This window comes from Penicillium subrubescens (genome assembly GCF_028828155.1).
Source record: "Penicillium subrubescens strain IBT 31985 chromosome Unknown utg000004l_segment0_segment0, whole genome shotgun sequence".
Taxonomy (NCBI): Eukaryota; Fungi; Ascomycota; class Eurotiomycetes; order Eurotiales; family Aspergillaceae; genus Penicillium; species Penicillium subrubescens.
This window is the reverse complement of record NW_026643154.1, coordinates 3597143-3624045: the sequence shown is the minus strand read 5'-3', so window position 1 is coordinate 3624045 and position 26903 is coordinate 3597143. Positions and strand designations below refer to the sequence as shown.

Here is a 26903-nt window from a genome sequence, read left to right as displayed (position 1 = left end):
AAATCTCTTGGTGCCGGAGTAGGGATACTCAACGGCATGGAAATGGTCAGTCAGTATGTCGTCTCTTATGAAAAACGCCTCAAAATGAAGTTCAAAGACTCCAACAAGAGCAAGTGGAAAACGAGGCAAGAGAACCGACATAAAACATGCAAGGAAAAAAAGCAGAAAAAAAGCAGAAAAAAAACCGCCAAAAAGGAAGCGCTCAACATCCTGAAAACCAGGAAGAAACCAGAACGCCAGAAACTCCAGGGTATCAGAAAGCCTAGGACCGCTCAAAGACCGGAACGCTCCACAAATGCAGGACGTGAAGAAAGTCCAACACGCCAGAAAAGCCCTAACCACCCAGAAACTAGGCAAGGCAGGACACCAGGAAGGAAACCCCAGCACACGCAAAGCTTAGCTCACCCTAAGCTCTAAACCGCAGAAACGGCGAAACGACTCAAAGAAGCCCCACGGAAAAGACCAGGCACCGAACAGCCCACCGAGGATATAAACCTCCCACACGCCCAGCAAGAGTACACCTAGACAAAGCTCGACCAATGGAGAAAGAAGACTGTAGTCAGTTGAAGAAATACCGGTATATACTTAGCGAATCACCCGTCCCTCACCCGAGTCAGCAGAGTCCTCCGCGGAAGAAATACCAAAGTCAACATCATCATCCCTTGACTCACAGGGTCAGCTAGCCGCAGAACGGTTCATATCTATACCAACACTCCGGCTCCACCAACTTCCATCACAGTCACGTTGAAATTGTCAGAGCAAACTGCGTTGCCATCCACCAAGTTCGAAAGACGACTGCTACCGTCCAGCAAAGTGGTACAATGGGTACGTACCACCCTGCGGAATTGACGATCGGCAAGCTGTCAGTAGTCGGGGTTGTCGGCAGCTTCGGGGTGAGGCGCGAAGCTGATCGGACCGACTGGGATTTGTTCCCCGAACTACGACTCGTCTTCGGTTGGGCTGGGCATTTGGATTGAGGCGAACACAAGAGTGTTGCCTTCGCAGTGCTCGTCGGATGGCTGGATTTCGGAGGGTGGGACTTGCAGAACTTCGGTGCCGCGTTGGACGACGACGGTACCGGTTCTTTCTTGCAGGACATTGACGTCCGCGGTTCTGCGCGTCAGGAGGTGGTAAATGTGGACGGTTTTGGGTTGTCCGAACCGGCGGCATCGGCCGATTGCCTGGGTCATGCTGGACGAGTAGTCTTGCTGACTGGATGCCAGGAGGGGCGAGAGGAAGAGGATATGGTTGGCCAGTTGCAGGTTGCTATTGATCAGAAGTTAGTGTCAAATAACGATGAAAAGTGATGTATAAGAGAGGTGAATCGGAGATTCAGGGGGATTGGGGGTATACTTACAGTCCTGCTGCCATGACACTGCCGAGTTGCAAGATGAGGACCTTCGGCGGAGGGAATTCCTTCTCCTCCTCGGTCAAGTTGCTAGCTCTCTTCCTCTTTTTTTGACCGCCATTCTCCTGGTCATCCAGGTTCAGTTCTCCCCCTTCGACCGTCGCCGTGCTCTCCTCGTGCTGCTGCGGCAGGGACTTTGCCTTTTGACTAACAAAGTCTGTGATGGCCGTCGCCTTTCCGGACTTGGCCACACAGTGCTGAATGCCCGCAGCATCGAGGGCACGGGAGGCGTAGGTTATGGCATCTTCGAACTGAATAAACAGCAAAGCCTTCTCGCCAGCTGGGATGTTCTTGATGATGTCGACCATGCTGTCGAGCTTACTGCTCTGTTGGACAGCACTGGTATCCTCCACGGATCGCCCACTGACTTGCTTTGAAATGCAAGCAGAGGCGAGGCATTGGTCCACCACGCAGACAGGTTCCTTGTCTGCCAGTTCATTCAACGGCGTCATGCAGTCCTGGCAGAGACGGTGTCCGCAGGTGCGAACGACTGTCAAGCCGTCTCTACCCATAGAATCCACCGAATCTAGGCACTTGTCGCAGCTGTAAGACTGCTCTGTTTGCAGGCTCTGCATGACGGTGAAGAACCGGATTTCTCGTCTGCATTCGACGACCTGTTCGATCATCTTGAAAATTTCGCAGACGAGGCCCTTCTCCAGAACGGCTTCGGACTTCCAGACTCTGAGCTTGGCCTGGTAGCCCTCATCCTCATCAGAGAGAAAGGTGAACTTGCGCGTTGTGGGGGCCTTCTTCTTCTTGCCGGACTCTGTGTTATCCGAAGATGACTGTGATTCGGCGGATTCATCGGTATATACCTTCTTCAACTGGGTCTCCTGGGCCTTGGTCGGTCTGGCCCTGTGGAATCTCTCTTCCACATTCTCCTTGAGCCTGTCGTAAATAACACCCTGAGACCACTGGTCGGCTCTATCCCAGATTTCCACCAGGAGAGCTCGAACCATTGGTGAGGTCTCACCATCTCCCACTCTGTCCACGAAGTGCATATGGCTGCACTCGTACTCGCAGTCCTCGTCATCCAGCAGGGTCTCCCAAGTCTTGTCGCTTCGCTCTGCGAGCTCCAGCGCCAGGTACGCCATTTGCAACAATGGTCTCAGCTTAAGCCAGCGCTCATCGAACAGCTTTTGCCGAACGTCGATGCGTTTTTGACAGTTTTCGACGTTCCAGGGATACCGGATCATCCCTGCCGTCGTGGCGCATCTCAGGAGGGCTTCGGCGGCTGACTGGGACTTTGTCAGGAACACGTTTAGCGTCGTGTTCAAGGCGTTGGGATCCGACCCGGTGATCTTGCGGACTCGACCCTCGTCTGCGACAAGTCGCGAGTAAAGTGCCTGGTAAATTGTCTCCTCCTTGGGGAAGAGATCAGACACGACGAGGTGAGATTTCATGGGCAACTTGCTGATGTCCACTCTGTTCTGACGAGCGAAGCGATCCAGGAAGGACTGCGCATGGGTCCGGCGATTGTCATACCAGGACATGCTGCGAGGGGGTTGGTGCATCTCAAAGGCTTCCAACGCGGTCTGGTTTCGACGAGCTCCCTTCAGTCGCATGTTGGAAGTCGGAATATCGCCGTCATTGTCAATACCCAGGTGGATGCCCAGGTGACGTGCGATATCCTTGACGTCGGCGAACTCGTCCAGCGCGGGGGTACCTGAGAGAATCCATTTGGAACGGGAGATGAGCGAGAGGATGGCTAGGTTTCGCTCTTCGCGGGTGTAGGTGTACTCATCAACCACTATGCGGTTGAAGCTGTAAGCGTGTAGTGGGAGGTATGTCATGTTCTCCAGCGAGGCATCGCGCTTGCCCGACGGAGCTGGGATATTGAACGCCTTTCGGTCATCCCAAGTCCCCTTCTTTTTGTCGCGGGGTTCTGAGGAACGAGCACCCTTGGCTTTCTTGCGAGCCAGCTTTTCGGTGTCGTTATCTTCCTCTTCCGCTGGCAAGTTTGGATTATTGTCGCTTTCATCAGATGAATCATCATCCGGAGCGACTGCTTGCTGGGCAGGCGAGCCTGCTAGAGAACTGACATCCTCGGCGTTTTGCAGGGAGGGACCAGCCGAAGGGTTTCCAGGAGATGGGCAAGGGCCAACACGGCCCGGAGTTTCGCTGACAGAGGCGTTGGAAAACTCTGGAGACTGACCAAAAGCGTCAATCTCAGAAGTACCATTCTCGGTGGCAGCGCGTGCCTTTGCCTGAGCAGCAACAAAGACAGCACCACGCAGACGACGAGAAGGCACATATGTTGAGTTTGCCTGTGTCCGATGCAACTCCGACCGCCGAGCCCATACATCCTTCAAAAACCCTTCGGGTCCCTCTTCCTGCAACACTTGCACCACCTGGCGAAGAGATTTATTGGCATCCTTAAACCAACTGTCAAAGCTTCGGCCTGCCTTCTGAGGTACTTTGGGGGCGCCAGTAAAGTACCGCATGATCTGGTAGTAGGCCGGACTGTTGTACAATGACCATGGAATAAGGATGATATCTGCTTCGCGCATTTGCTTCACCGAAATCTTGCTGAGCGCCTTGGCATTTGAGATGCGCAGGAGTTTATACCTGCTTGCAAGGAACTTCTGAATTTCCTCGGCCCACTGTTTGAAAACATTGTGTGGGACCACGAGGAGGGTGGCCTTGATCGCAATCTGCCCAGGTACTTGAGGGGTTTGCTGCAGACGGTTGCAGTCCTGTTGATATTGGGCGTCAATCAATCCAAGGATGATTGCCGTTTTGCCATACCCAACTTCGTCACACAGGACGCCGCCTCGCACCACTCTGGGCATGGTGACTTTGACCTCGGCTCGCCATGACATCAAAGGCAAAAGCGCCTCTTCCGTCTCCTCCTCCACAAACGGCGAAATTGTTTCGGCCTCCTGATTAACCATCCAGGTCAGAGATCGAAGCTGTTCCGGCCGTAGCGCTAGCTTGAAATTCGGTGGCTGGTGATAGGCGTCATCTTGCAGGTTGTCAAGCAAAGTGAATCTCGGGTGACTGGTTCTTCCCCAGTCGTTCGTATTGCCGAGCAGCCGCCATTGGAACTCAATTCTAGAGTGATTGACGCGGTTAACAAGCCGGCCATAGGCTTGGTGTGCCAGTGACTGGATGTTCAAAGCGAAACGCAATGCGGCGTTTCCGGCGTCATCAACTCGTCGCAAGAGAACGAATGGGGCTGGCTTGGATTTGGCGGCGCGCTCGTAAGTTGCTGCGCCTCGCGGATCCTCATACGGGATGACACGTCCCTCCTTATCGCGGCCCCAGACAATACCAGGTACTGGAGGGTCGCAAATGTGACAGAACGTGTCGTCGTCGCTTGCGCGTTCTACGCCGACGGTGATCATGTTCCATTCCGGGAACTCCGTTCGGCTGGCGATTTTCTGAACCGCCCAAGCGACGTCCCGCATTTCAGATGACGACTTCTCGAGAGCCACTGCTTGCCAAGAAGCAGAGGATGTTGGTGGTGCAAGTGTAGGCAACAGTGCCTGTGAGAGATTGAGACACTTTGCTGGCGCTTCAAGTGAGACCAGCGAAGTGTACGATTGGTGGCAGTCGTTGCCCCCGACGCGCACGGTATAGCCAGGCTGCAGACTGCGATAGACGGTTGGGGCAGCCGCGAAGGGCTGCAGGGTTATCGCAGCTGGGGCTTGATACCAGCGTGGGTGGAAGGCATTGACCTTTTTCGGCGTCTCTGTAACATCCGTTGCTCGCCATTGGTGGGATAGTTCGGCGATGGTGATGCGCCTCGAGTACCCGCTGAGACGGCTGTGCTCGAACGAAAATACGCACGAGTCTTGTTCAGGGAGGCCAATCTTAGCAGGGTCGAGGAAGAGGTAGACGGTTCGGCCGTTCGCGGGGACCTCCTTCTTGTACAACGACGCAAGCGCCGTTCCACAGTCTGGGAGGTGGGTGTACACACCACGAACATCTGCGTCAAGGTTGTCCACATCACAATCGTCGCCACTAACCTGGACCTGGGACCACACCTGCATGTTGGGGATCGGCCATTTGAGAATGCCGATTGCTGCTTGGTACGCCAGAACTTGTTCTCCAATACCGGAGAACTGTAACGAGATCCGCGTACTCAAGGGAGCAGCAATTTCCCACGAACCATGTAGGAGGGTGCCCGAAGTCGGGGTCAGGCGGGCAATCGGTTTAGCGAAAATCTCTCTCACGAGGCACTGTGCCGGAGAACGTCGTGGAGCTCTCGCGAAGTACAGCCACTGGATTCCATCAGGGCGAATCTGCAACTGCATGCTGGAGTGGTCGCCTTCGTAGATGACGGTCCAGATGTCGGACCGCTCGATGTCGTAGAAACGGACATCTTCGGCGAGTGCAGACCGGACGGCCTCAACGAGGTCCTGTCGGGCGAGGTCTGCGCCGATCTGAGCGGTGGTGGTGTTATCGCCACCTGGACTGCCAGCATACGAGCCATCACTTCCCACCGCCGCAGCACTCAGGTTCCCTTCAGTCTCATCATGAACGGATATCGGGGAATCTTGGGGGGACTGAGGCGTTGGTGAGTGGTCAGCTGGGAAGCTGGCGAACAAATTGTCAAAGTCTGATACCGACAGACCGGACAGCATGAGTCTCATGGGCAGAACACCCTTGAGGAAAGCGATGAAGTCCAGAGGTGAACCTCGCTGGAAATTGGGATCCGCCAGGGATCGATAGGCGTGTGTCGGGTTACCAGCGCAGGAACTGCACGCACGATGCCCACACAGATTGCACTCGACAAGGTTTTGCTTGACCACAGACTGGCCTTCGCAGATGCAGTACTGGGCACTACTAGCCCCTTCCTGCAAAAGCCGGTCATGTGGGTTGAAGGACTTGGGCGAGTCCTCAATGTCGATCGGGACAAGGATGTTGCCATCCTCCTCCACGGCTGCAAACTGGGCCGAATTTTCCTCGGCAAGGACATGTGCCTCGTTCAAGCGGGCTGTACCTTCCTCCAACAAGCCATTCCCTAGGATGAGGGCGGTAATCATCGTCGCACAGACTGCGGTCGATGTCATTGCGTTGCCGGCCAGGTCTTGCAGGTCTCTCTGCGACTCGCTGGTGAGGATGATCCGGTCTAGCGGAAGTCCCTGAAGGGAAAGCGCCTCTAGACCAGACAACGGACCACCTCGCGAAGTCACAAACGGCATGCCACATGGCGTGAGGCAGCCAACGACCCCGGATGAGCCGGAACTTTCGTTACCGCGATCTACACCCTGGGATAGATCGATCCAGCGCCTATTTCAGATTAATGTCAGTTATCGGTCAATTCTAGCAAAGATTCAGATCACTTACTCTTTATGGTTGAAGTCGATGCCCCGCGTGATGCATTCAAGAAACTTCATATCGACGGTTTCCCACACGCGTTCGACTTGTGAGTTGAACCAAGAGCGCCAATAAAAATCTGGCGGTTGTACTCCCAAAATCCCTGCCTGGGATCTACTAATGGGCCGTTGATCACCGATCTCCGCCTGGACGCGGAATTCCGCGTGCCGAATCTGGTATCTGTCCCAGCTGACCTCGGGCCGACTTGAGTTGGCTTCAAGACGGGTGGCAAGATCCTTGTGGATCTGCTCAAGGCGACGATCATTCTCGGGCAGTAGGAACATACCGGCGGGCGAACTGGCCTGGCGAGCGAATTTTTTCATGAGGTTCTTAAACGAAGAACCAAGCTCATCCAAGCTGATATCAGTTGCCCCACCGGTGGACGCGCCATCCAGACGGTGCTTGTCGATCGCGATCAAATATCCTCTCGTACGGGTCTGAGGGATATAATAGTGTTTTGAGTCGAGATTCACGTGGGCAGCGTGATAGTCGATCTCAGCCCAAACTTCGATAAAATTCTCCCAGGGAGCTTTGCTGACGTTCTCCATGACAACCAATCGGGGACGGTACTTTCGTGCGTACCGAAGCAGGGCGTTGAAGGTGCTGCTTGACTCGCCTTCTTCACTCAGCAGCTTCCGCTTGTTGTTCATCGATGAAAAATCGACGCAAGCGGTCCCAGCGATTAGGATGTCGAGGTCACCGGGGACTGATTCCAGTGACCCATAGGCCGTTCGGCTGTTGCAGATGGTTAGTTACCGCTTTGAGAAGAGAGAATGGATGGAATGAAAACTTACGCCTGGTCTTTTCCGAGTTCCAGCAGATCACGGAACAAAATGGGGGGCTGGAAGTTCCGTTCAATGTATGCTTGTTTGAACGGAACAATCTCACAACTGAAGACGTGTGAGAATCTGATTCTCTGGTCTGCGCTCAGTCCTGTGTTGAAATCTTGGTCAGCGATGTCCAAAAATGGCGAGTGCAGGGGGAGGAAAGCGGAGAAAAGCGGAGAACCATGTGGCCGGCCGAATTAGGCAAGCAGGTCGATGTTCCGGAATTTGGGCGGACCCGCCAAGCCCCGCGCGACGCGTGAGGACCCGCATTGAATCCGGGGTAAGCATATAGGAGCGAACAATAAACAACCAACTCACCTTTCAGGAACATCTCCATTGCAAGAATAGGACTTTCAGTACCAGAGCAGACGGTAGCGATTCTGAGGGGTCGATCTCCGACGCGTTTCACGACGTCACCGAAGCCCAAGGACAGGGCCTTGGCAGCGAGGTCGTTGAAGATCTCTTCGAGTGTGTACATGGGGGGCAAGTGCAGGGCGAGATAACGGTCCTGGATATCGACCTTGGCGCGACGCACTTCAGGAAGCTCAGGAATATCATCAGGTTCATCTTCCTGCGGGGTTTCATTCAAGCCGACATCGACAACTGAAGCCTCATCAACCTCCGCCAGAGTCATCTCATGGGGAGGGGCACCGTCAGTGTCAGTGACAGGCATGTTGATATCAGGCATGTTAATGTCGGACATTTTGGTCTATCCATGTCAGCAGGGTTTATTTCATCAGATGAGACTCAAGATCTCGTATTCATTTTTTTTCATTTACTTACTTGAAAAGCAGCTGAATACTCTGAGTCTGGTAGGGCAAAGGATGGTCACGTGTATCGCAGAGCGGAAGTCTTGGCGCCAAGAGCACGTGGGAAACGTCGGAATATTTTCGTGGGGATAATTGGTTCGGAGGAATACGGAAGAAAGAAAGTCCGGCAGCCGAGAATCTGCTTTTGTGCTCGAGCTGCCGCCTCGGACTAACCCGTTTGGGACGAAAGCTCAGTGTTGGGGTTCTTGCCTCTTTTGCGTTTGGGGGGCCCACGCGAACAATCGGGGAGTTAGGTACAGTAGCAGTTTCCGTGGAGTTCCATTTCACCCTCATAAGAAGGTGGCCGGCTTCCAAGCTCAAAATTCAGGGTTTAGGTGATGGTCCATGGAATATGAAGGTAAGTATATTCTTTACGGAATTCCGGACTAACTAGTCGTACATAATACCATACATCAGGAACGTTCGCAGGTAGTGCTAGATCTTTGGTCTATTCACAGTAGTAGAGGGATCATAGCTTTGGATACACAGAACGAAATATCCTATCGACGCTACTAATGGGACTGGCATTCGTATAAATAGCCGCTAAGATTGGGTTGAGGCAGCAAGATTAGAATTGAAACGAAAGCACGAATGTATGTTTAGACGTACAGGTAGCGATGCCGGCGGCTAGTGACAGCAATACACGGTATTTGGCATGCTCGGACCATTGGATCATTACGGGGCCTTATGGGGCCTTAAGTGGAGGCTACATGCGCTGATTGCAGCTGGTAGAACACAATGGAAATCAATTGGAAGATGGATATTTGGATTATCCCTAGAGGGCACATGTTGATCGAAAGCTGATATGCAAGATAGCCCATGAAGAAAAACAAACCCAATTCTTTGCGCCGCCGTTCGCCTCGTGAAACCCCATTAGAAACATGAAAAGGGAAGTAAAAAAAAAGGGGAAATGTTGGTACCGTGGCCATGCTCGTTAGGGGACAATCCCTCGCATAAACAGGGATCAGGGCAACGGCAATCAAGGCAATCACCGCATGCCACCCTGCAACAACTGCTGGCGCAAAAGCATGACTTGGCTCCGCTCCATCGGAGGCAGAGCATCAATCGCTGACTGCGGCATGTTCAGGACTTGCTGGAGCAGCTCATCTTGGCCTGTTACCTGTGGCGGGGCGGCAGCTTGTGGGGGTGGAGGCGCAAAGGGACCGCCAGCCACAGGTGGTGTTCCGACTTGGCCAGGCATGCCATATTGCTGGTAGTGGGGGGCAGCCTGGGGGGAGCTTGAGGCTGAGCAGTTTGCTCAACAAGCGATCCCAAAAGCTGGTAGTCAACCAGATTCATGAGCAGCAGAGCTTGGAAAATGGCGTAGGCAAGCTGAGGAGCTTGGCGTAGGAGCTCTGTGGCCCGAACTGGATCTGCGACCGCCAGAGACTTCATTTGTGTAAGAACATCGAGGAGCTGGTTGGGAGGGAGAGAGGCGAGAGTTTGCGAGATAGCGGTAGGGCAGTCGAGATGAGGAGGTACGTCGACGCCTGGGGGCAAGGGAGGGAGTGGCGCAGCGCCAGGGATCTGTTGCATTTGTGGTACAGAGTCTTGCTCAATCGGCTGTGTCTGTTGAGGGTAATCGGCTGGCACCGAGTCTTTCTCATTGTTGTGAGGCCAGTCGACCCGAATCTTGCGACCCATGATCTCGTAGTCGTTTAGGTTGCGAACGGCGGAAGCTGCCGCGTCGGCATCGGCAAAGTCTGCGAATCCATATCCCTTGGGCTTTCCAGTCTCCGGGTTCATCATCAAACGAAACTTGGTCACAGTTCCTGCTGTGCTGAGGATGTCTTTGACCTGTTCCTCGGTGAGATCTACGTGAAAGATTAGCATTGCAAACAAAGCTTATTTCACACTAGAGCCATTGACATACTGTAGGGAATGTTCCCCAGGAACACACTCTTGCCTGACCGGTCGGGTGCCATGGCTGCGGAGTTAGCTCTGCGATGCCGTTGATGAAGCATCTCGGAAGGTCAAAGCTGTTGCAGAAGGTTGAAGGAAGATCGGTGGTTCTGCCGGATTTAAGCTTGACCGCCTACCTCTCGACCTTCTTCGAACTCCCGTCTTCATCCATCTCATCCTCATACCTCTACAAACACCCTCACAACATGTCTCAGAATCAACGAGAGGCCTGGGAGCGAGTGCAGCTCATGCTGCAAAGGCGCAAGGGTGGTTTCGGTGGGATTCCCGGTGGTGGTCGTGGCGGCGGCATAGGCCTTGCTGGTCTCATCCTGCTCGGCGTGGGCGGCTGGGCTGTCTCGAACTCACTCTTCAACGGTACGTTGTCTATGCGGTGGTATGTAGAGTATCTCAATCTAATCTCTTTGTCTAGTTGATGGTGGTCACCGTGCTATCAAGTACTCTCGGGTCAGCGGTGTGAAGAAGGAGATCTACAACGAAGGTATGACATCTTGGCTGACGGAGCACACGAGCTCGGAACTGACCCTTCGGGATCTCTTGCAGGAACTCACTTCCGGATTCCCTGGCTTGAAACCCCAATTGTCTACGATGTCCGCGCGAAGCCGCGCAACATTGCCTCCTTGACTGGTACCAAGGATTTGCAGATGGTCAACATCACCTGCCGTGTCCTGTCCCGTCCTCGCGTCGACGCACTCCCTCAGATCTACCGTACACTTGGCCAGGACTTTGATGAGCGTGTTCTGCCCTCGATTGTCAACGAGGTCCTGAAGAGCGTTGTCGCTCAGTTCAATGCCAGCCAGCTGATCACTCAGCGTGAGAACGTTGCCCGTCTCGTTCGGGAGAACCTGGCCCGGCGTGCGGCGCGCTTCAACATCGCTCTTGATGATGTCTCCTTGACGGTATGCACTTCTTTATCTCCGGTTGGAGCTACGCCCAGAACTAACATCTACCTCGCTATCTAGCACCTGACCTTCTCTCCCGAGTTCACTGCTGCCGTCGAAGCCAAGCAGGTTGCCCAGCAGGACGCCCAGCGTGCGGCCTTCGTTGTTGACAAGGCCCGCCAGGAGAAGCAGGCTTTCATTGTGCGCGCCCAGGGTGAGGCTCGCTCGGCCGAGCTCATTGGTGACGCTATCAAGAAGAGCAAGAGTTATATCGAGCTGCGGAAGATTGAGAACGCCCGCCAGATTGCCCAGATCTTGCAGGAGGGCGGTGGCAAGAACAAGCTGTACCTGGACACCCAGGGCTTGGGCCTGAATGTCAACGCGCAGGGTGTGGATGTGAAATAAACTACATTAATCGGGGCGCACGGGTAGTGGAATCATGTACAAATAGCTTATTAGTCGCATCAGAATGCGGTCTCTTCTCTTCAAACTATCTTCAAAGTCTCTTCCAGTCCTCTGTGGACTAAGGTATCAAGATACATTAAGATAAGATGGATTGTCCCTAGGCTAGTAGTGGTGCATGATGCTGACCAGCGGCCAAGATATATTTTCGGCGCGGGGACAAAGGCGGCGAGCGGAGACTCCACCCACTTTTTTTTTGAGCTTCCGCCACTTTTAGATTCTCAGCACCAATTGTTAAAGGGAGTCAAGAGTCTTGGTAAGTATACATCTCCTCAAGAGCAATAACAAAGGGCTATTCCAGCTCAATGCTACTTCCAATCCGTCTCGCGACTAACAAAATTTCCAGAACCCCAACCAAAATGACCGACCCCACCACCAACGACCCTCAAATCCATCTAACAGAAATCGACGTCGACCTAGACGTCCAAGAGATCCTCCTCGCAGCCTCACAGCACGATATCGCCAAACTTCGCCGTCTCTGCCGTACACAATCCTCCCTGCCCGATGCAGCGAACGTGAAAGACCCGGAGACGGGCTACTCGCCCCTTCACGCGGCCATTGCAGCATGCGAGCCGGACGAAGACGAGAAGACGAACGGCGAGGCTGCGTCTGCGGATAAGGAGCTGTTGGAGTCTGGTACTGAGACAGTCAAGTTCTTGTTGCAGGAGGGTGCTATTTGGAATGATCTTGATAATAAGAATGAGACGCCGGGTTGTTTGGCGAGGCGTATTGGGGCGTTGGATCTGTATGAGTTGATTGTTGATGCTGGTGTGCGTGCGGAGATGCTGCTTAACCGGTTGGACGAGTATGCGGCGCTATCGGACGGCGATGATGAGGATGAGGATGAGGACGAGGCTACAGAGAACACCGAGGACAAGGTTGAAGACGAGACAGCACCCGAGCTCGTCGAAGTCTCTACAGAACAACCCGCCGAATCTGTATCTGCATCTGAACCCACTCCCGTAAACCCCAACGTCAACAACAGGGGCTACCTCTCCTCCACCCTCTCTATCTCCAACGACCGAATCCTCGACTCAGACGCAAACGGCGTCATGATGCGCTGGGAAAGCGACATCATGCTCAAATCCGCCAAATCCCTCCTGCCCCGCCCAGGCCTCAAAGTCCTCAATATCGGCCACGGCATGGGCATCGTAGACGGATTCTTCCAAGCCCAATCCCCCGCCGAACACCACATCATCGAAGCGCACCCATCCGTACTAGCCGACATGAGAACCAAGGGCTGGGACACCAAGCCCGGCGTGACCATCCACGAGGGCCGTTGGCAGGACGTTCTTCCCGGCCTAGTGGGCGAGGGCGTTACATTCGACGCGATCTATTATGATACGTTCGCAGAGTCGTATGCGGATTTCCGGGATTTCTTCTCCGAGCAGGTTATTGGGTTGTTGGAGCAGGATGGGAAGTGGGGGTTTTTTAATGGGATGGGTGCTGATCGGCAGATTTCTTATGATGTTTATCAGAAGGTTGCTGAGATGGATTTGTTTGAGGCGGGCTTTGATGTTGAGTGGGAGGAGATTCCGGTGCCGAAGTTGGAGGGCGAGTGGGATGGGGTGAGACGGGCGTATTGGGTTGTTGAGAATTATCGTCTGCCGCTTTGTCGGTTTATGGATTGAGTGATGTACAGTTATTCAAGATACTGTTGATTGTATATGGGATAATGATTTATTTGAACTTCATGATGGAATAGAATGGCAGCACCCATGCCGACATGAATACGATTAAGCGTCTGATCGTATTGAACTTCACTTGAATATAATCTTCTGCTCATGCTTTCATTTCTATGAAGACAGACATATGTCGAACGCTCAAAAATAGCTATGCAAAAGAACAACGCGAAAGAAAAACCGCCAAACGTAAAGAAGAGGCGAACTCTGAACGCCTCATGAAAAATGTACTATGCTACAGTTGGATCAGATCCACCTCTGAGAAATCAGGTGGACTGCGGCTGAAGATCGTTCGACACTTGCCGTCCAGTGCCTGGTACTCGTTACTGACCCAAATGTGCTTGCTGAACCGCTGTGTGCGGTAAACCTCGTCATCACTAATGCCAAGGTCGTCTCGTGGGATCCAAATCACTGGTCGTTTAGCGCGAAGAGCTTCATGTTGGAAAGCTCGCTGTACCAGTTGATCACGCTCATCCGGTGTGAGGTCTTCCAGTTCGTCGTGAATACCTTCGAAGAGGGCATGGCCCACGGTGTTGGTGGCAGGTCCTTGCGCTTCGGTATCGTGAGCCATCTTCTCTCGGAGAGCCTTAATAGTTGGACTCGGGCCAGCTGAGTTCACCGCAAAGAACTTTGACCGCCTGTCAGGTGAGCGATCAGCCCAGGATTGCCGCTTCGAGCCGAGTTTAGGTGTAGTCAAAAGACCCGAGTCGTGACGCTTTCGTCCCTCACGGTCTGCCTCCAGGGCCTTCAATTCAATGTCGTGCGCGTCTCGGTCCTGATTAAGCTCCTTGCGCTCCCGATTGGCGAGACGGTGCTCGAGTTGATCATCCTCGTCCTCGTCATCGCCGTCATCGCCAAGGCCAAGTCGAGCTAGCTGGGCACGGTGGAATTCTCCATCTCGGCGAACAGCGTCGTCTTCCAAAGTGATTGGTAGATAACGCAGAAGCGGACCAAATGCCTCATTGAGGAGGATTTGGAAGCCAATAGTCAAGACCAGAACGATAATCATGACAATAGCTTGACCTTTGCAAGCGACCGATCCCTGTGTATCTCGCACGAGGAAGAACAAGCCGATCAGGCATACCTCCATGAAATACAGTCCGGTGAACAATTGGTTGACAGCCCGCGGGAAGAGGAGACCACCAGTGTCGAAGCGGAATTTAGTCACATATAGAGTGTTGTAGCGATAGACAAACCAGAAGAGGCTGAATGTGATAATGTTGAACACCATAATGAGCGGCGCAACAACACAGTAGATCAGACCTAGCCGGGAAATTGGTTAGAGAGCGCCTCAGAAATTTGCGTGAAAACGAGAAGATTGGATTACATACCAATTGAAGCCAAGGTGGTGTAGACAGGGAAAAAGGTACCCCATTGCATTTGGTTCAGATTTGTTGTCCGTGCCCACTTCTTCCGTGCTGTCGAATCCATGATCGGGGCGAGAATGAACCAGCTGACAAGACCAAAGATCTGCACCAGAGCACCCGCGCTCACAGACATGGCTTGCAGAATCATGTAGGAGAAGAAGTAGTTACTCGACTTGGGAATATTCGTGGCCAGCAGTTCGGGCCAGCTGGTCACATTTGTGACATTCTCAATGATGGTCGTAAAACTGGAGGCAATTGTGACGACCAGGAACAGCTGCACAAATAGGAATGCAAAGTAATAGTTCTGGACGGTCAACTCAATAGCCATGCCTGTATGCACACCTTGAGCCTTGCTCAGGAAGCGGAGGATTAGGGGCAAAAGAGCCATAAGAATGGCCAAGCAAAGTGCCGGAAGAATACCCTGGATAGCGGAGATCAACCACGCAGGCAACTTATTGAGCCAGGTGAGCCATGTGAAAGCTCCTTCGAGGTATGACAGTTGCGATAGAAGTCCAGTAAAGGCAACGGGGAAGGCCCATCCAATAACCATACCGATGACCAAAGTGACAATGCCAAAGGTACGCAGATAGCGTTCCCACCATTTCATAGACATGTTGTCCCAGATCACATCATCCGGGGAAATCTCCACGATTCGAGGGGCCATCTGCTTTGGCATGTGGTGTGCGACAGATTGGCAAGCCATGTGAGCCGCAACCTGGTGATTGAATTGAATGAAGGCAGAATTCATCAGCGGAAATCGTTCGGGGTGTTGCTGATCAACCTCAATCTCCAGATTCAATCGCGCAAGTTCCTTCCGGCAGTAGTCGATAGTATCAACCTTCTTGCCAATCAGCCAAAGTGAAGGCATCCATTTCCACCCAAATATGGGCAGACGGTGAGTCTCTCTGTCCTTTTGCCGAACATGCTGCTTCCAAAGTGGCTCTCCATAGTCTTCGTTATCGAAATCCTCATTGTAGGCAATGGGGTACTCTTCTCCTTCAATCTCGTCTCCTTCTTTGTGACTTTTACGCCGGTCCCCAAGGTCCTTGCGTGTCTTGGACTTGGCCGGCGTAGCAGTCGTAGGAGAATCCGGGCCTGTCAACGGATACTCATCGAGCTCAGGTCCGGATCTCTTGGAGTGAGTAGATAGGTGGGATGACATGCGATCCTTCCAGGACGGCCGCTTCTGGGGTGTCGGTCTGGTGTCTTGGCACATGCTACCAATCTGGCCGTCTTCGGGTTCTTTTGGCTTGGTGGTCGAATTGAAAGATCCCATAGCTAGGTCATTGGTGGGCGAATCTCCGTCAAACATAGGGGGGCTTCTTCCACGGACTGGCAAGTCGTTGTCGGCTTTCTCCACAAGGCCACCATTACGGGTCAATGTGTTGTCAAAGCCAACTTCCACCTTCTTGAGACCACCTTTGACCGTTTTCCCAAGTTTCTCCACGCCGTGTCCAACCAGACCGGCTGCCATCAGTGCCGGATCAAATACTCCTCCACCAGTGCGTGACCCATCAGATGCACCACGCTTATGTGTGTCGGGGTGTCCATGTAAAACTTCGCGCAAAGTATGAGCCTGGTGAGGGTCACCAGAACTAATTCCAGGGCCCATGGCCATTTGAGCCGCTCGTTGGTCGGTTGCAGTTTTCTCTTCATTATTCGCCTCCGTCTTACTTTTCCCGGCCATCTTTGCCTCGGCCTTGGCTTTCTTCAGAGCTGCCTTTTTGCATTTACGGATCAAATCCGTCTCGGCTGCCTCGAGCTTGAGGGCGAGCCCATTTCGCTCCTTGACTTTTTCATTCAACTCGTCAAAGTTGCGGTTGATCCAAATGTTTCGAATGCCACCGGGAAAGACATCGAACAGCTTGTCCAGTGACTCGACGTTCAGCCAGCTGTGGGGAATAGCTGTGACGAGCACGGTTGTCGCAGAGGCTCGTAGTCGATGTTGCGGGGATGTCATATAGGCTTGACGCATACGAATATAGCCTCGTAGCTCGTCGAAGAAGATGGCGCAGACGTAGAAAATCATGATTACTGCCAGGACACAATGCGCCCAATAGCGGTCGGTGTGCTCTGGTTTCACGTTACCCCAAGCCAATTGATCCAAGCCACTGACATTCCATCGTGCACCAGAATCAGAACCATTTTGGTATGTGGTGCCCTTTCCTCCCACCCTGTTGATGGGCAACAGTACCGGCAAGATCAAAAACCCCATAGGAATAAAGATCTTGAGGAGCATGCGCAAATAGCGGAGGAAGAAATAGGCATCGAGGCCACATTTTTGAATGAATTCTGAGCTGGAGGTTCGAAACACTGGGCCAATCCACCGAAAGAGACCTGGTGGGGAGGGTTCTGTACGTTCTCGGTCTGGGACAAGGTAGGTTCGTGGTTGACTACAGAGAAGAACATCAGTCTTGGTTCTCACTTTTCGCAACGTTCGTTGTCTTTAAATGCGACACTCACTAGATGCGCGTTAGTTTGCCTTTGAGAAGCATGAATAGTAGAAACTCGACAGCAAAGACAATCATGGCCGTCGCCAGCGAGGCCAAGAAACTCTTGAGGGAGACACCCTCCTCTGATTTTCCATTGCCGCCAGTATGCGACAACGCCTCTTCGAGACTTGAAGGCATGGTGATCAGCAGTCAATCTTGGGCCGCAAGGTTGAGAAGTGATGAAGGCGATCAGATGCTGGAGTGAAGATCGGCGGCCGCCCGAAAACACCGTCTCGAAGATCTGATATCGCTTGCACGAGTTGTTTCTGGCGGAGTCAAATTTCGTCGAGAATAATGGTAGAAGAGCAGCACATGGCCGGTCGGGCGTCAGGAATGAAGTAAAAAGTAGATTTCTCAACGAAGAAGAAACTGGGGGGAGTTTCGAAGGGAAAGATGAACAACAAAGACGATCGGCAGCGGGACTGCCCTACGAACTCCTCGCTACCCACTCGTTAGTTACCCACCAAACAAGGCCAGCTTTGAATGATAATACAATAATGACAACAGTGGCTGGTGTTTGGGTTGGCGCCCACGGACCTGACAGCTCCCCCGCGAGAGGGCAAAAACAGGGATGATTGGAGGGATCGTGGAATTGCCGATCGCCCTGTAGGATGACATCAGGCGTCTGGTGAAACAGCCAAGCAGATCCCGGCGGCTTCAGCGAGAGTGGGAAGCGCAAAGCGACAGCAGGGTTGAGGACTTGCGACTTTGCGACTCTGCGAAAAAATATGCACCAATCTGTATACCAATTGGAGTATTGTGCCTGTTGTTGCCAATCTGTTTCAGTCAACAAAGCGACAAAGTTAGGGATACTACGACCAACAAACGGACCAAAAGGGGAGGAGGGCGCCACGGTCAACGGGTCCAGAAAAGGACAAAAGTGGAGCCGAGGGGACCTCGAAAGTGGCTGTGCTTGAGGGACTCTTAAATGAGGTAATCTGCACTGCCCAATCAAGACAGAGTGTGGCTTAGGCACCCCCTTTTCCCCGGTCATGTCACGTGAGAATCGCCCTTCAAGATCACATGATCTTCTTATTGCCCAACTTTGTCTTTCTGATCATGTGATCTGTGCCTGGGTAACGCGCCATCCCAAAAGGGAAACCACTTAACGCGTCTTCGCGTTTCGGTCCTCTACACGCGTCCCGCCGAAAAAAGAGCTTTTGCTCTCCCTTTCTCCAAACACTCGAATCTCCGTCCATAATTCTCCACCACCACCATCTCATCCCCCGCCATCGACCACCACACATACTTACACAGACACAGGCATCATGTCTTCACCAGCTACTCGGAGGACTCGTGCCTCCAACAAGTCATCCACACCGTCAAGGTCGTCCCGAGAGCCCCCTAGCAGCCCGACTCTCAGAGAATCAACACCCCGTGCCGCCCGAGCCCTTGCCGCCGAGCGCAACATCCCATCATCCTCCCCAGCAGCTTACCAGTCTTCTCCGATGAGGCAACGGAGTGCGGAGACGCCAGACGTTAGAATGGGTGATGCTAGCTCACAGGTTGATGATGGGGACCGGACCCCGCGAGCGAACCAGGGAGTGAGAGGTATGCCGAAGGAATTTTCATGCGGCCAATTGTACTTCCAGCAACTAACCTTTGCGCAGATTCTTCTCCTATCAGTTATATTGCCAGCTCCAGTCCCGCTCGTGGTCTGGGTCGATCCGATATCCGCTCTGACATCCGTTCCGATGCCCTGAGTACCAGCAGTGGACTATTCGTCTCCCCCAGCGGCGGCCGCAGAGGCCCTCGCCGCAGTGACCTTCACTCCAGCAGTCTCAGCTCGACCCCCGCTCGTCGGAATCGCATGTTCGTTGGTCCTAATGGCATGCCCGCTGGTGACAATGCTCCTCGCTCCGATGCGACTTTTTCCAACATCAACCCTGGCACCTCCGAGGCTGAGGCCATGGCAGGCAACTCTACTCGTGTGATTTGGGGTACGAATGTCTCGATTCATGATTCCATGTCCGCATTTAAGAATTTCCTGTACAACTTTGCGACGAAATACCGCCTCTGGGCTGAGGGCGCGTCGGATAACGAGGTTCGCATTATGGGTGAGGCGGCAGAGAAGCGGGAATATATCACTATGATGAACGATATTCGCCGACTTGGCTTGACGACTTTCAACCTTGATTGCAAGAATCTCAAGGCCTATCCTCTCACACAAAAGCTGTGGCACCAGCTGCTTGCATACCCGCAAGAAATCGTGCCTTTAATGGATCAGGCTGTCAAGGACGTCATGGTTGATTTGGCTCTGAAGGAGATGGATGTGTTGCGGTCCGAGATCCAGCGCGGTGGCCAGCGCGACCGTCGCGGCCAGTCTATCCTGACCTCGGATGGCGTTGGTCCCGCCGCTGATGTGCCTGATTTGGTTCAGGAGGTTGAGACAGTCAACTATAAGGTCCTGCCGTTTGGCCTGGACCAGAGCATCAACATGAGAGATTTGGACCCAGCTGGTAAGTCTTAAAACTTGCTCGCATTTTCGACTTGCAGATTACTGACTAGTCACAGACATGGACAAGCTGGTCAGCATCAAGGGTCTGGTCATTCGTACCACTCCTATTATTCCCGACATGAAGGATGGTGAGTTTTAAAGTCTCTATTCGAAATTGATCAACTTTGCTAATCTAATTTTAGCTTTCTTCCGCTGCAGTGTCTGCAGCTACGGTGTCACTGTCGAGATTGACCGTGGCAGAATTGCCGAGCCCACTACCTGTCTTCGCGACTCTTGCAAGTCGCGAAACTCCATGCAGCTCATTCACAACCGCTGCAACTTCTCCGACAAGCAAGTCATTAAGCTGCAAGAAACCCCAGATAACGTCCCCGATGGCCAAACACCTCACTCCGTGTCTCTGTGCGTTTACGATGAATTGGTCGATGTCTGCAAGGCTGGTGACCGCGTCGAGGTGACGGGTATCTTCCGTTGCAACCCGATGCGCGTCAGTGCTCGCCAACGCTCGCAGAAGGCTCTCTTCAAGACCTACATCGATGTTCTGCATGTGCAGAAGGTTGACCGCAAGAAGATGGGCATTGATGTGTCCACCATTGAGCAGGAGATGTCTGAGCAAGCTGCCGAGGCCGACCAGGCTCGCAAGATCTCGGCCGAGGAGGAAGAGAAGATTCGACGCACTGCTTCCCGTCCCGACCTCTACGAGCTGCTGTCGCGGTCCCTGGCCCCTAGTATCTACGAGGCGGACGATGTGAAGAAGGGTATCCTGCTGCAGATGTTCGGCGGTACCAACAAGACCTTCCAGAAGGGTGGTAACCCGCGGTACCGTGGTGACATTAACATCCTGCTTTGCGGTGACCCTTCTACCGCCAAGTCTCAACTCCTGCGTTACGTGCACAAGATCGCCCCCCGTGGTGTCTACACCAGTGGTAAGGGTTCGTCGGCTGTCGGTTTGACTGCCTATGTCACTCGGGACCCCGAGACTAAGCAGATGGTGCTGGAGTCTGGTGCCCTGGTTTTGTCTGATGGCGGTACTTGCTGCATTGACGAGTTCGACAAGATGAACGAAGCCACCCGGTCCGTCCTCCACGAAGTGATGGAGCAGCAGACCGTGTCCATCGCCAAGGCTGGTATCATCACCACTCTCAACGCCCGAACCTCTATCCTGGCGTCTGCCAACCCAATCGGCAGTCGCTACAACCCCAAGCTGCCCGTTCCCCAGAATATTGACCTGCCCCCAACTCTGCTCTCTCGTTTCGACCTGGTGTACCTCGTTCTGGATCGTGTGGACGAAACAGAGGATCGCCGCCTGGCCAAGCACTTGGTCGGCATGTATCTGGAGGATACCCCCGAGAACGCTGCCTCTGAGGAGATACTGGTATGTACTTCCACAGCCCACAGGCATCCGATACTTTAGTTCCTGTTTCAGCCTAGCTAACATTTCCCTCCAGCCCATCGAATTCCTCACAGCCTACATCACCTACGCCAAGACCCGAGTCCACCCCGTCATCACCCCCGAAGCCGGCGCCGCCCTCTCCGACGCCTACGTCGCCATGCGCCAGCTCGGCGACGACATCCGCGCCACCGAGCGCCGCATCACAGCCACAACCCGACAACTAGAATCCATGATCCGTCTCTCAGAAGCACACGCGCGCATGCGCCTCTCCCCCCGAGGTCACCGCCACCGACGTCGAAGAAGCCGTGCGCCTGATCCGCTCCGCCATCAAGCAGGCCGCGACGGACGCCCGCACTGGCCTGATCGATATGGGGCTGTTGACTGAAGGTACTAGTGCTAGTGAGCGCCGACTGCGTGAGGACCTGAAGAAGGCTGTGCTGGCACGGCTTGAGGAGCGTGGTGGTGTGGCTGGTACGGCTGTGCGTTGGGGTGATTTGTTCCGTGATATGACTGAGTCTAGTGATGTTGCGCTGGATCATCATCAGTTTGGTGATGCGGTGCGCTCGCTTGAGGCTGAGGGCGCGGTGCATGTTTCGGGTGAGGGTGCTCGGCGGAGTATTCGTCGGGCGGCGACTGGTCTGTCCTAGAGGGTGAGGAGAGATGAGGATGGATCAATATTTGTCTGATCGGTTCTCTCTACCACCTGAGCAGAGCCAATAGTATGTCTGTCGGTACACTATTTTATTCTGCCCGGATTGCTTTGGTTGTTTCTTTTTCTCCATATATTTTCCGACGATGCAATGATTGACCGGGGCTGCATATCTAGCTCAGGATCACGGGGTGTTTTTGTTTTGTTTCGAGGGGAAGGCGTTGGATTGTTTACTGTAGTAACATTTTAAGAGAAGATACATATGCATTTCTTGATGATGAAGCCCCACTCAGCTTCCCACTTGAGCGTAATCAACAGCCACTGCAGTTCTCCTAACCGACCATCTGCATCCATATAATGTAGATACTGTAGTTGTGGTGCCATCTCACTATCTTGAGTCAGTCATTTGTGTGAGTGACCGGTGTCGCGTGAGTGCCTTCCGTTTTCAGCGATGTTGATCAACGGTGCAGGTTGAGCTGAGATCAGTTTAGCCGACGTATAAGCAAGCGTAGACAGCCGACATGCAGAATGCAGTACACATTATGATACAAGAATGTGATAATTAGAGAATAGATAGTTTAACTCCTGCAGTATGTAGTCACAATTCAAATCTGCTCTGCTTCGTGCATAAGGGGTATCGAATAAATCCCCAGCGTTAGTTGTCTTAAAAGATAGGCTCTTGTCATCCTCGGCTACGATACTGCCTCTTCACAACCGAGTTCTTGTTCTTTTTAGGCTGCCGCTGCCGGGCAAATGCACTAGAGACTTCAGAGTTGAGAGTCTCGACTCTTGAGCAGTGGGCCTCGAGCTAAACCGACATGGCCCCAGTTTGGCGCCTCGCTTGCAACGGGGTGATTACAGTAGGGCTGCACATCCCTGTGAGATATATAGAAATCGGTTGTGACTTATCATTTTTAAACGGCATAATCATTCATTTTCTAGAAATATTCGGATTCTGGATGTTGAGCAGACTATAGATAATCCATTCTCTGTGCTAAGTAGTTGTAACTTGTAAGTAAATAACTGTCAACCCCAGGTCCCACTGGTGGACCAGCCAGCCCCCACGGGCAGTTGGTTGGAGACTCGGAACAAATGGGGAACTATGTACAGTACCCAGGTCAAGCTTCGGGTTACACAGTGCATGGCTTCGGGGACAATTGGCCCATCCGGATTGGCATAAGTACGGAGTACAACCCTGTATGTTGGATGCTGGATGCTACCTGTGCCAGGGTGTTGGGTGCAGGAAGATAGATCATGTACGGAGTAATGGGATATATATTTTCCATGTTTATCGGTGAATATGTGAACCTTATGATGTCAAATCGGCAAGTTCCGTGCTAAAAAACTCTGTTAGTATCAGAATGAAATCCTCCGTGATAGTTGAGACTATACTACTCTCGTCTCTAGTTGTAGACTAGCGTGCAGCTGTTTCATTCTTAGTTTGGTTCGTTTGGTGCTCGAGGAGCAGCACGTGCGAATCTCGTGACGGTGACTGGCCAGTCAGAATGCTGAGTCATCTGCCTTGCCTGCAGCTCTGCCATCGATAAACCAATCAGAACCCTTAATTCTCCTCAAGCTCTCATCGTGCAGCAACGAGTGTCGCTCGCTGGTCAATTGGCCTCGTGAAGCTCTCCAATTATTACTAGCTGATCACACAAGGTTATACACGCAGAATATACTACAGTAATCATCCAGAAGCTGGATGATGCAGTACGGGTAACCAAGAAACCACGTTGGAAGCTCAGTTCGTTCTGGGCGGGGCCCAGTGGAAATGACCGAATGGGTCTCTTCCCTCCCCCCAGTCTAGCCGTTCTCGGGCGGCCGATAGAGTATCGCCGCCTCTGCTCTTAACAGCCCTCGCCCTCGCCCAACTGGAATTTTCCTCTTCTTGCCATGCTGGATTGATCTCGTCAAGCTTCGTTCTCCCTCAACTCTGCCCATCATGAGGTACGGTAACCCCCCCCTCACCTTCCCCAGTCCCATTGCTCTCGACACCACACATCCCAGCCACCCCTGCCGATGTCCTGGCCTCTCAGATAGCTCGCCCTCACCTGCGATGCATTCCGATCCCCGCATAGCTTTGCTGATTCGGCCACCCTCTCGATGCTCCCGACACTCCCAAACTAACATCTTCCTTGCAGGTTCGGCGAGCATCTCCGATCCTCCATGATCAAGGAGTACTACCCGTACTACATTGCCTACGACGAACTCAAGAAAGCTCTCAAAACCGACTTTGTCACCCAACCCACCCCGGACAACGTCAAACCCGCCCGCAAGGAATGGACCGAGGATGACGAGATTACCTTCGTCACTCTGCTTGAGTCTGAACTCGAAAAGGTCTTTCTCTTCCAGAAGCGCAAGTCTGAGGAAATCGTCGAGCGCATTAAAGCGAGTGAAGTAGAGGTGAATGACGTCGTCTCCTCTCTCGACGACAGCACCGGTTCCCGTCGCCAGAGCGCCCGCACGTCGAGGCCACCACCCACCGACGAGGATTTTTTGCTGTTGGAACAAGACCTTTCCGATATTATCGCCGATGTGCATGATCTGGCTAAATTCACCCAATTGAATTATACTGGTTTCCAGAAGATCATCAAGAAGCACGATGTATGTGGTGGTCCACCCCGTTGCCTTTACTTACCATCCGGCCGCAGATCTCGACCCTGGTCCTGAGAGTCACGATCTGGGGGTTTCGCTGCATTGCAATGAAGCCAATTGACTAACTTCCTCCACAGAAAGAGACAAAATGGTATCTCAAGCCCGTCTTCGCGGCCCGACTCAATGCCAAGCCCTTCTTCAAGGATAACTACGACGCCTTCGTTGTGAAGCTCTCCAAACTCTACGACCTGGTTCGCACCAAGGGTAACCCAGTCAAGGGTGACTCATCCGCTGGTGGAACCCAGCAGAACTTTGTGCGTCAGACCACTAAGTACTGGGTGCATCGCGACAACATCACCGAGCTGAAGCTGGTGATTTTGAAGCACTTACCCGTGTTGGTTTTCAATGCCAGCAAGGAGTTTGAAGAGAAAGATACGGCCATCTCCTCCATCTACTACGACAACCCTGATACCTGGGAGCTGTACCAAGGTCGTCTAAAGAAGACCGAGGGCGCCGAGGCCATTCGTCTGCGCTGGTATGGAGGCATGGAGAGCGACCAGATTTTCGTGGAGCGCAAGACTCACCGTGAAGACTGGACGGGTGAAAAGTCTGTCAAGGCCCGTTTTGCCCTCAAGGAGAAGAACGTCAATGCCTTCCTGGATGGCCGCATGACTGTCGAGCAGGTCTTTGACAAGATGCGCAAGGAAGGTAAGAAGAGCGCCGACGAGATCAACGATCTTGAGCAGCTTGCCCGTGAGATCCAATACCGAGTCATTACTCGTCGCCTCGTTCCCGTCACCCGCACATTCTACCACCGTACCGCTTTCCAGCTGCCCGGTGATGCTCGTGTGCGTATCTCGCTCGATACGGAGCTTACTATGATTCGCGAGGACAACCTGGATGGCCGCCGGCGCGCTGGAGCCAATTGGCGGCGCATGGATATTGGCGTTGACTTCCCATTCTCGCAACTGCCGCCTGAGGATATTGACCGTTTCCCGTACGCTGTGCTGGAGGTCAAGCTGCAGACCCAGGCAGGCCAGGAGCCGCCGCAGTGGATTCGAGATCTCACAGCGTCGCACCTCGTCGAGGCCGTTCCCAAGTTCAGCAAGTTTATTCACGGCACAGCTACCCTTTTCCCCACCCGCATCGACCTCCTACCCTTCTGGTACCCGCAAATGGCCACCGACATCCGCAAGCCACCAACTCGCCGCTACGGTATCCACCGCCCGATGGCGAGCACGTCGCTGTCCGTGAATGAAGAGGACTCGGATGACGATGAGTCTCCGCAGATCACTGAGAGCGCCACACTAAACGGGTCGCGCGAGGGCTCAGATGACCGATACCTGTTTACCGAGACGAACGGAAACGAGTTGGACATTGAGGAACGCATTGCTGCGCGCCCGCTCCCCGGAGACGAGGATTACCCTCTGTATGATTCTGACGACGAGTACGACACTGTGGACTCGGATGAGCTGGAGGAGGCACGCCGCGTTGGTGGTGCTTACTATGCGGAACAACTGGTTAAGCATTGGGTCCGCAAGACTGGACGTGCGATTGCGCAGGGACTCTGGGCGATCGTTCCTCGGCCCCGGCCTACCGAGATGCCGCCCCAAGAGGCGCGCGGTATTCAGGTGCTCGGTACCCAGCGCAGGTTCCAGCGATTCCATGCTCCCCCTGGCAAGAGTAAGTTCTTCACCCCCGAAGCTGTTTTATTCCATGCTCTCCTCTCAGCGGTCGCACTCCCAACTAAACATATCATAGAAATCTTCGTCCCCGTCCGTGTCGAACCCAAGGTCTACTTTGCCGCTGAACGCACATTCCTCTCCTGGCTGGAATTCTCCATCATCCTGGGTGGTATTGCCGCCACCCTTCTCAACTTCGGCATCGACTCGATCTCACTGGCCAGCGCATGGGCCTTTACCCTTCTAGCCGCCGGTGCACTCGTCTACTCCCTCATGCTGTACGTCTGGCGTGTGGACAAGATCCGAAAGCGCCGCGATGTCAAGCGAGTCTACTACGAGAAATGGGGACCTACCGTTGTCAGTGTGGGTCTTGTAGCTGTTGTATTGGTCAACTTTGCTTTACGGGTAAAAGCAGGTGGATTCATGGCGGGCGACCTGCCGTTGGATGGTAGACCCCGTCATGGTGATGAGCTTTGAAACTTGTAACTTTGTCACTTTTGGAAAAGTTGGAAAGTATACCTACACCTTACCATTGAAGACCTGTGGATCGGACTTGGGTCTTTTGCTTCTGCTTCGATAAGCTCCACGCAGGACATGTGTGATACGCTGCTGATGAGCTGGGACACATCTTGGGACTGTATTTATCATGGCGTTTGCATTTTTTGCTTGCATTTTTAGTTTCTATTGCCTGGTGCTCGTGGCGTTGGCGTTGTGTACAGATCCAGATGAGCTATGTGTAAATATTATGGAAATTTGCATGCAAATCGCATTTCATTGCTTCTACTGTAAATCTTGTAGGTGTTGAGCTCTGATAGACAGGAGATCTCCGGCTAAAGTCTTTGTTTGGACCTCCTCCATCCTGGTCTCCTTCAAACCGCTCTCTCCGACTTGGACCTTCCAACTTTCTTTTCCCTCCATCTTCATTTCTCCTTTCACCTACTCCTCTCCTCTCCTCT

At 53.2% G+C, this 26903-nt stretch overlaps 7 protein-coding genes across 7 annotated transcripts; 4 read left to right on the top strand and 3 right to left on the bottom strand.

Moving 5' to 3' along the window:
• Positions 1–938: 938 nt before the first annotated feature.
• N7473_006342 (putative SNF2 family helicase) lies at positions 939–8263 on the bottom strand (the record flags this gene model as incomplete). The annotated part of the gene is made up of 5 exons (XM_057152282.1): positions 939–1266; positions 1358–6646; positions 6704–7468; positions 7528–7666; positions 7879–8263. 5 exons carry the CDS (start codon positions 8261–8263, stop codon positions 939–941), a joined length of 6906 nt encoding a protein of 2301 aa, XP_057010087.1.
• An 887-nt stretch (positions 8264–9150) lies between these two features.
• N7473_006341 (putative polyadenylation factor subunit CstF64) lies at positions 9151–10341 on the bottom strand. Its single transcript, XM_057152281.1, has 2 exons — positions 10243–10341; positions 9151–10183 (listed from the first exon to the last, which is right to left on the bottom strand). Exons 1-2 carry the CDS (start codon positions 10331–10333, stop codon positions 9486–9488), a joined length of 789 nt encoding a protein of 262 aa, XP_057010086.1. The 5' UTR covers positions 10334–10341; the 3' UTR covers positions 9151–9485.
• A 136-nt stretch (positions 10342–10477) lies between these two features.
• On the top strand, positions 10478–11575 carry N7473_006340 (prohibitin subunit PHB2; the record flags this gene model as incomplete). The annotated part of the gene is made up of 4 exons (XM_057152280.1): positions 10478–10646; positions 10702–10770; positions 10833–11188; positions 11252–11575. The coding sequence occupies 4 exons, from the start codon at positions 10478–10480 to the stop codon at positions 11573–11575; spliced, it is 918 nt and encodes a 305-aa protein (XP_057010085.1).
• Positions 11576–11991: 416 nt separating this feature from the next.
• Positions 11992–13263, top strand: rmt2 (protein-arginine N5-methyltransferase; the record flags this gene model as incomplete). The annotated part of the gene is made up of 1 exon (XM_057152279.1): positions 11992–13263. One exon carries the CDS (start codon positions 11992–11994, stop codon positions 13261–13263), a length of 1272 nt encoding a protein of 423 aa, XP_057010084.1.
• Positions 13264–13549: 286 nt separating this feature from the next.
• On the bottom strand, positions 13550–17311 carry N7473_006338 (putative DUF221 domain protein; the record flags this gene model as incomplete). The annotated part of the gene is made up of 3 exons (XM_057152278.1): positions 13550–14577; positions 14646–17074; positions 17145–17311. The coding sequence occupies 3 exons, from the start codon at positions 17309–17311 to the stop codon at positions 13550–13552; spliced, it is 3624 nt and encodes a 1207-aa protein (XP_057010083.1).
• Positions 17312–18370: 1059 nt separating this feature from the next.
• Positions 18371–21668, top strand: N7473_006337 (MCM DNA helicase complex subunit MCM4; the record flags this gene model as incomplete). Its single annotated transcript, XM_057152277.1, has 6 exons — positions 18371–18724; positions 18784–19632; positions 19688–19759; positions 19814–21003; positions 21077–21299; positions 21322–21668. The coding sequence occupies exons 1-6, from the start codon at positions 18442–18444 to the stop codon at positions 21666–21668; spliced, it is 2964 nt and encodes a 987-aa protein (XP_057010082.1). The 5' UTR covers positions 18371–18441.
• Positions 21669–23439: 1771 nt separating this feature from the next.
• On the top strand, positions 23440–26706 carry vtc4 (putative vacuolar transporter chaperone (Vtc4)). Its single transcript, XM_057152276.1, has 4 exons — positions 23440–23617; positions 23812–24274; positions 24403–25948; positions 26027–26706. The coding sequence occupies exons 1-4, from the start codon at positions 23613–23615 to the stop codon at positions 26422–26424; spliced, it is 2412 nt and encodes an 803-aa protein (XP_057010081.1). The 5' UTR covers positions 23440–23612; the 3' UTR covers positions 26425–26706.
• Positions 26707–26903: the final 197 nt, after the last annotated feature.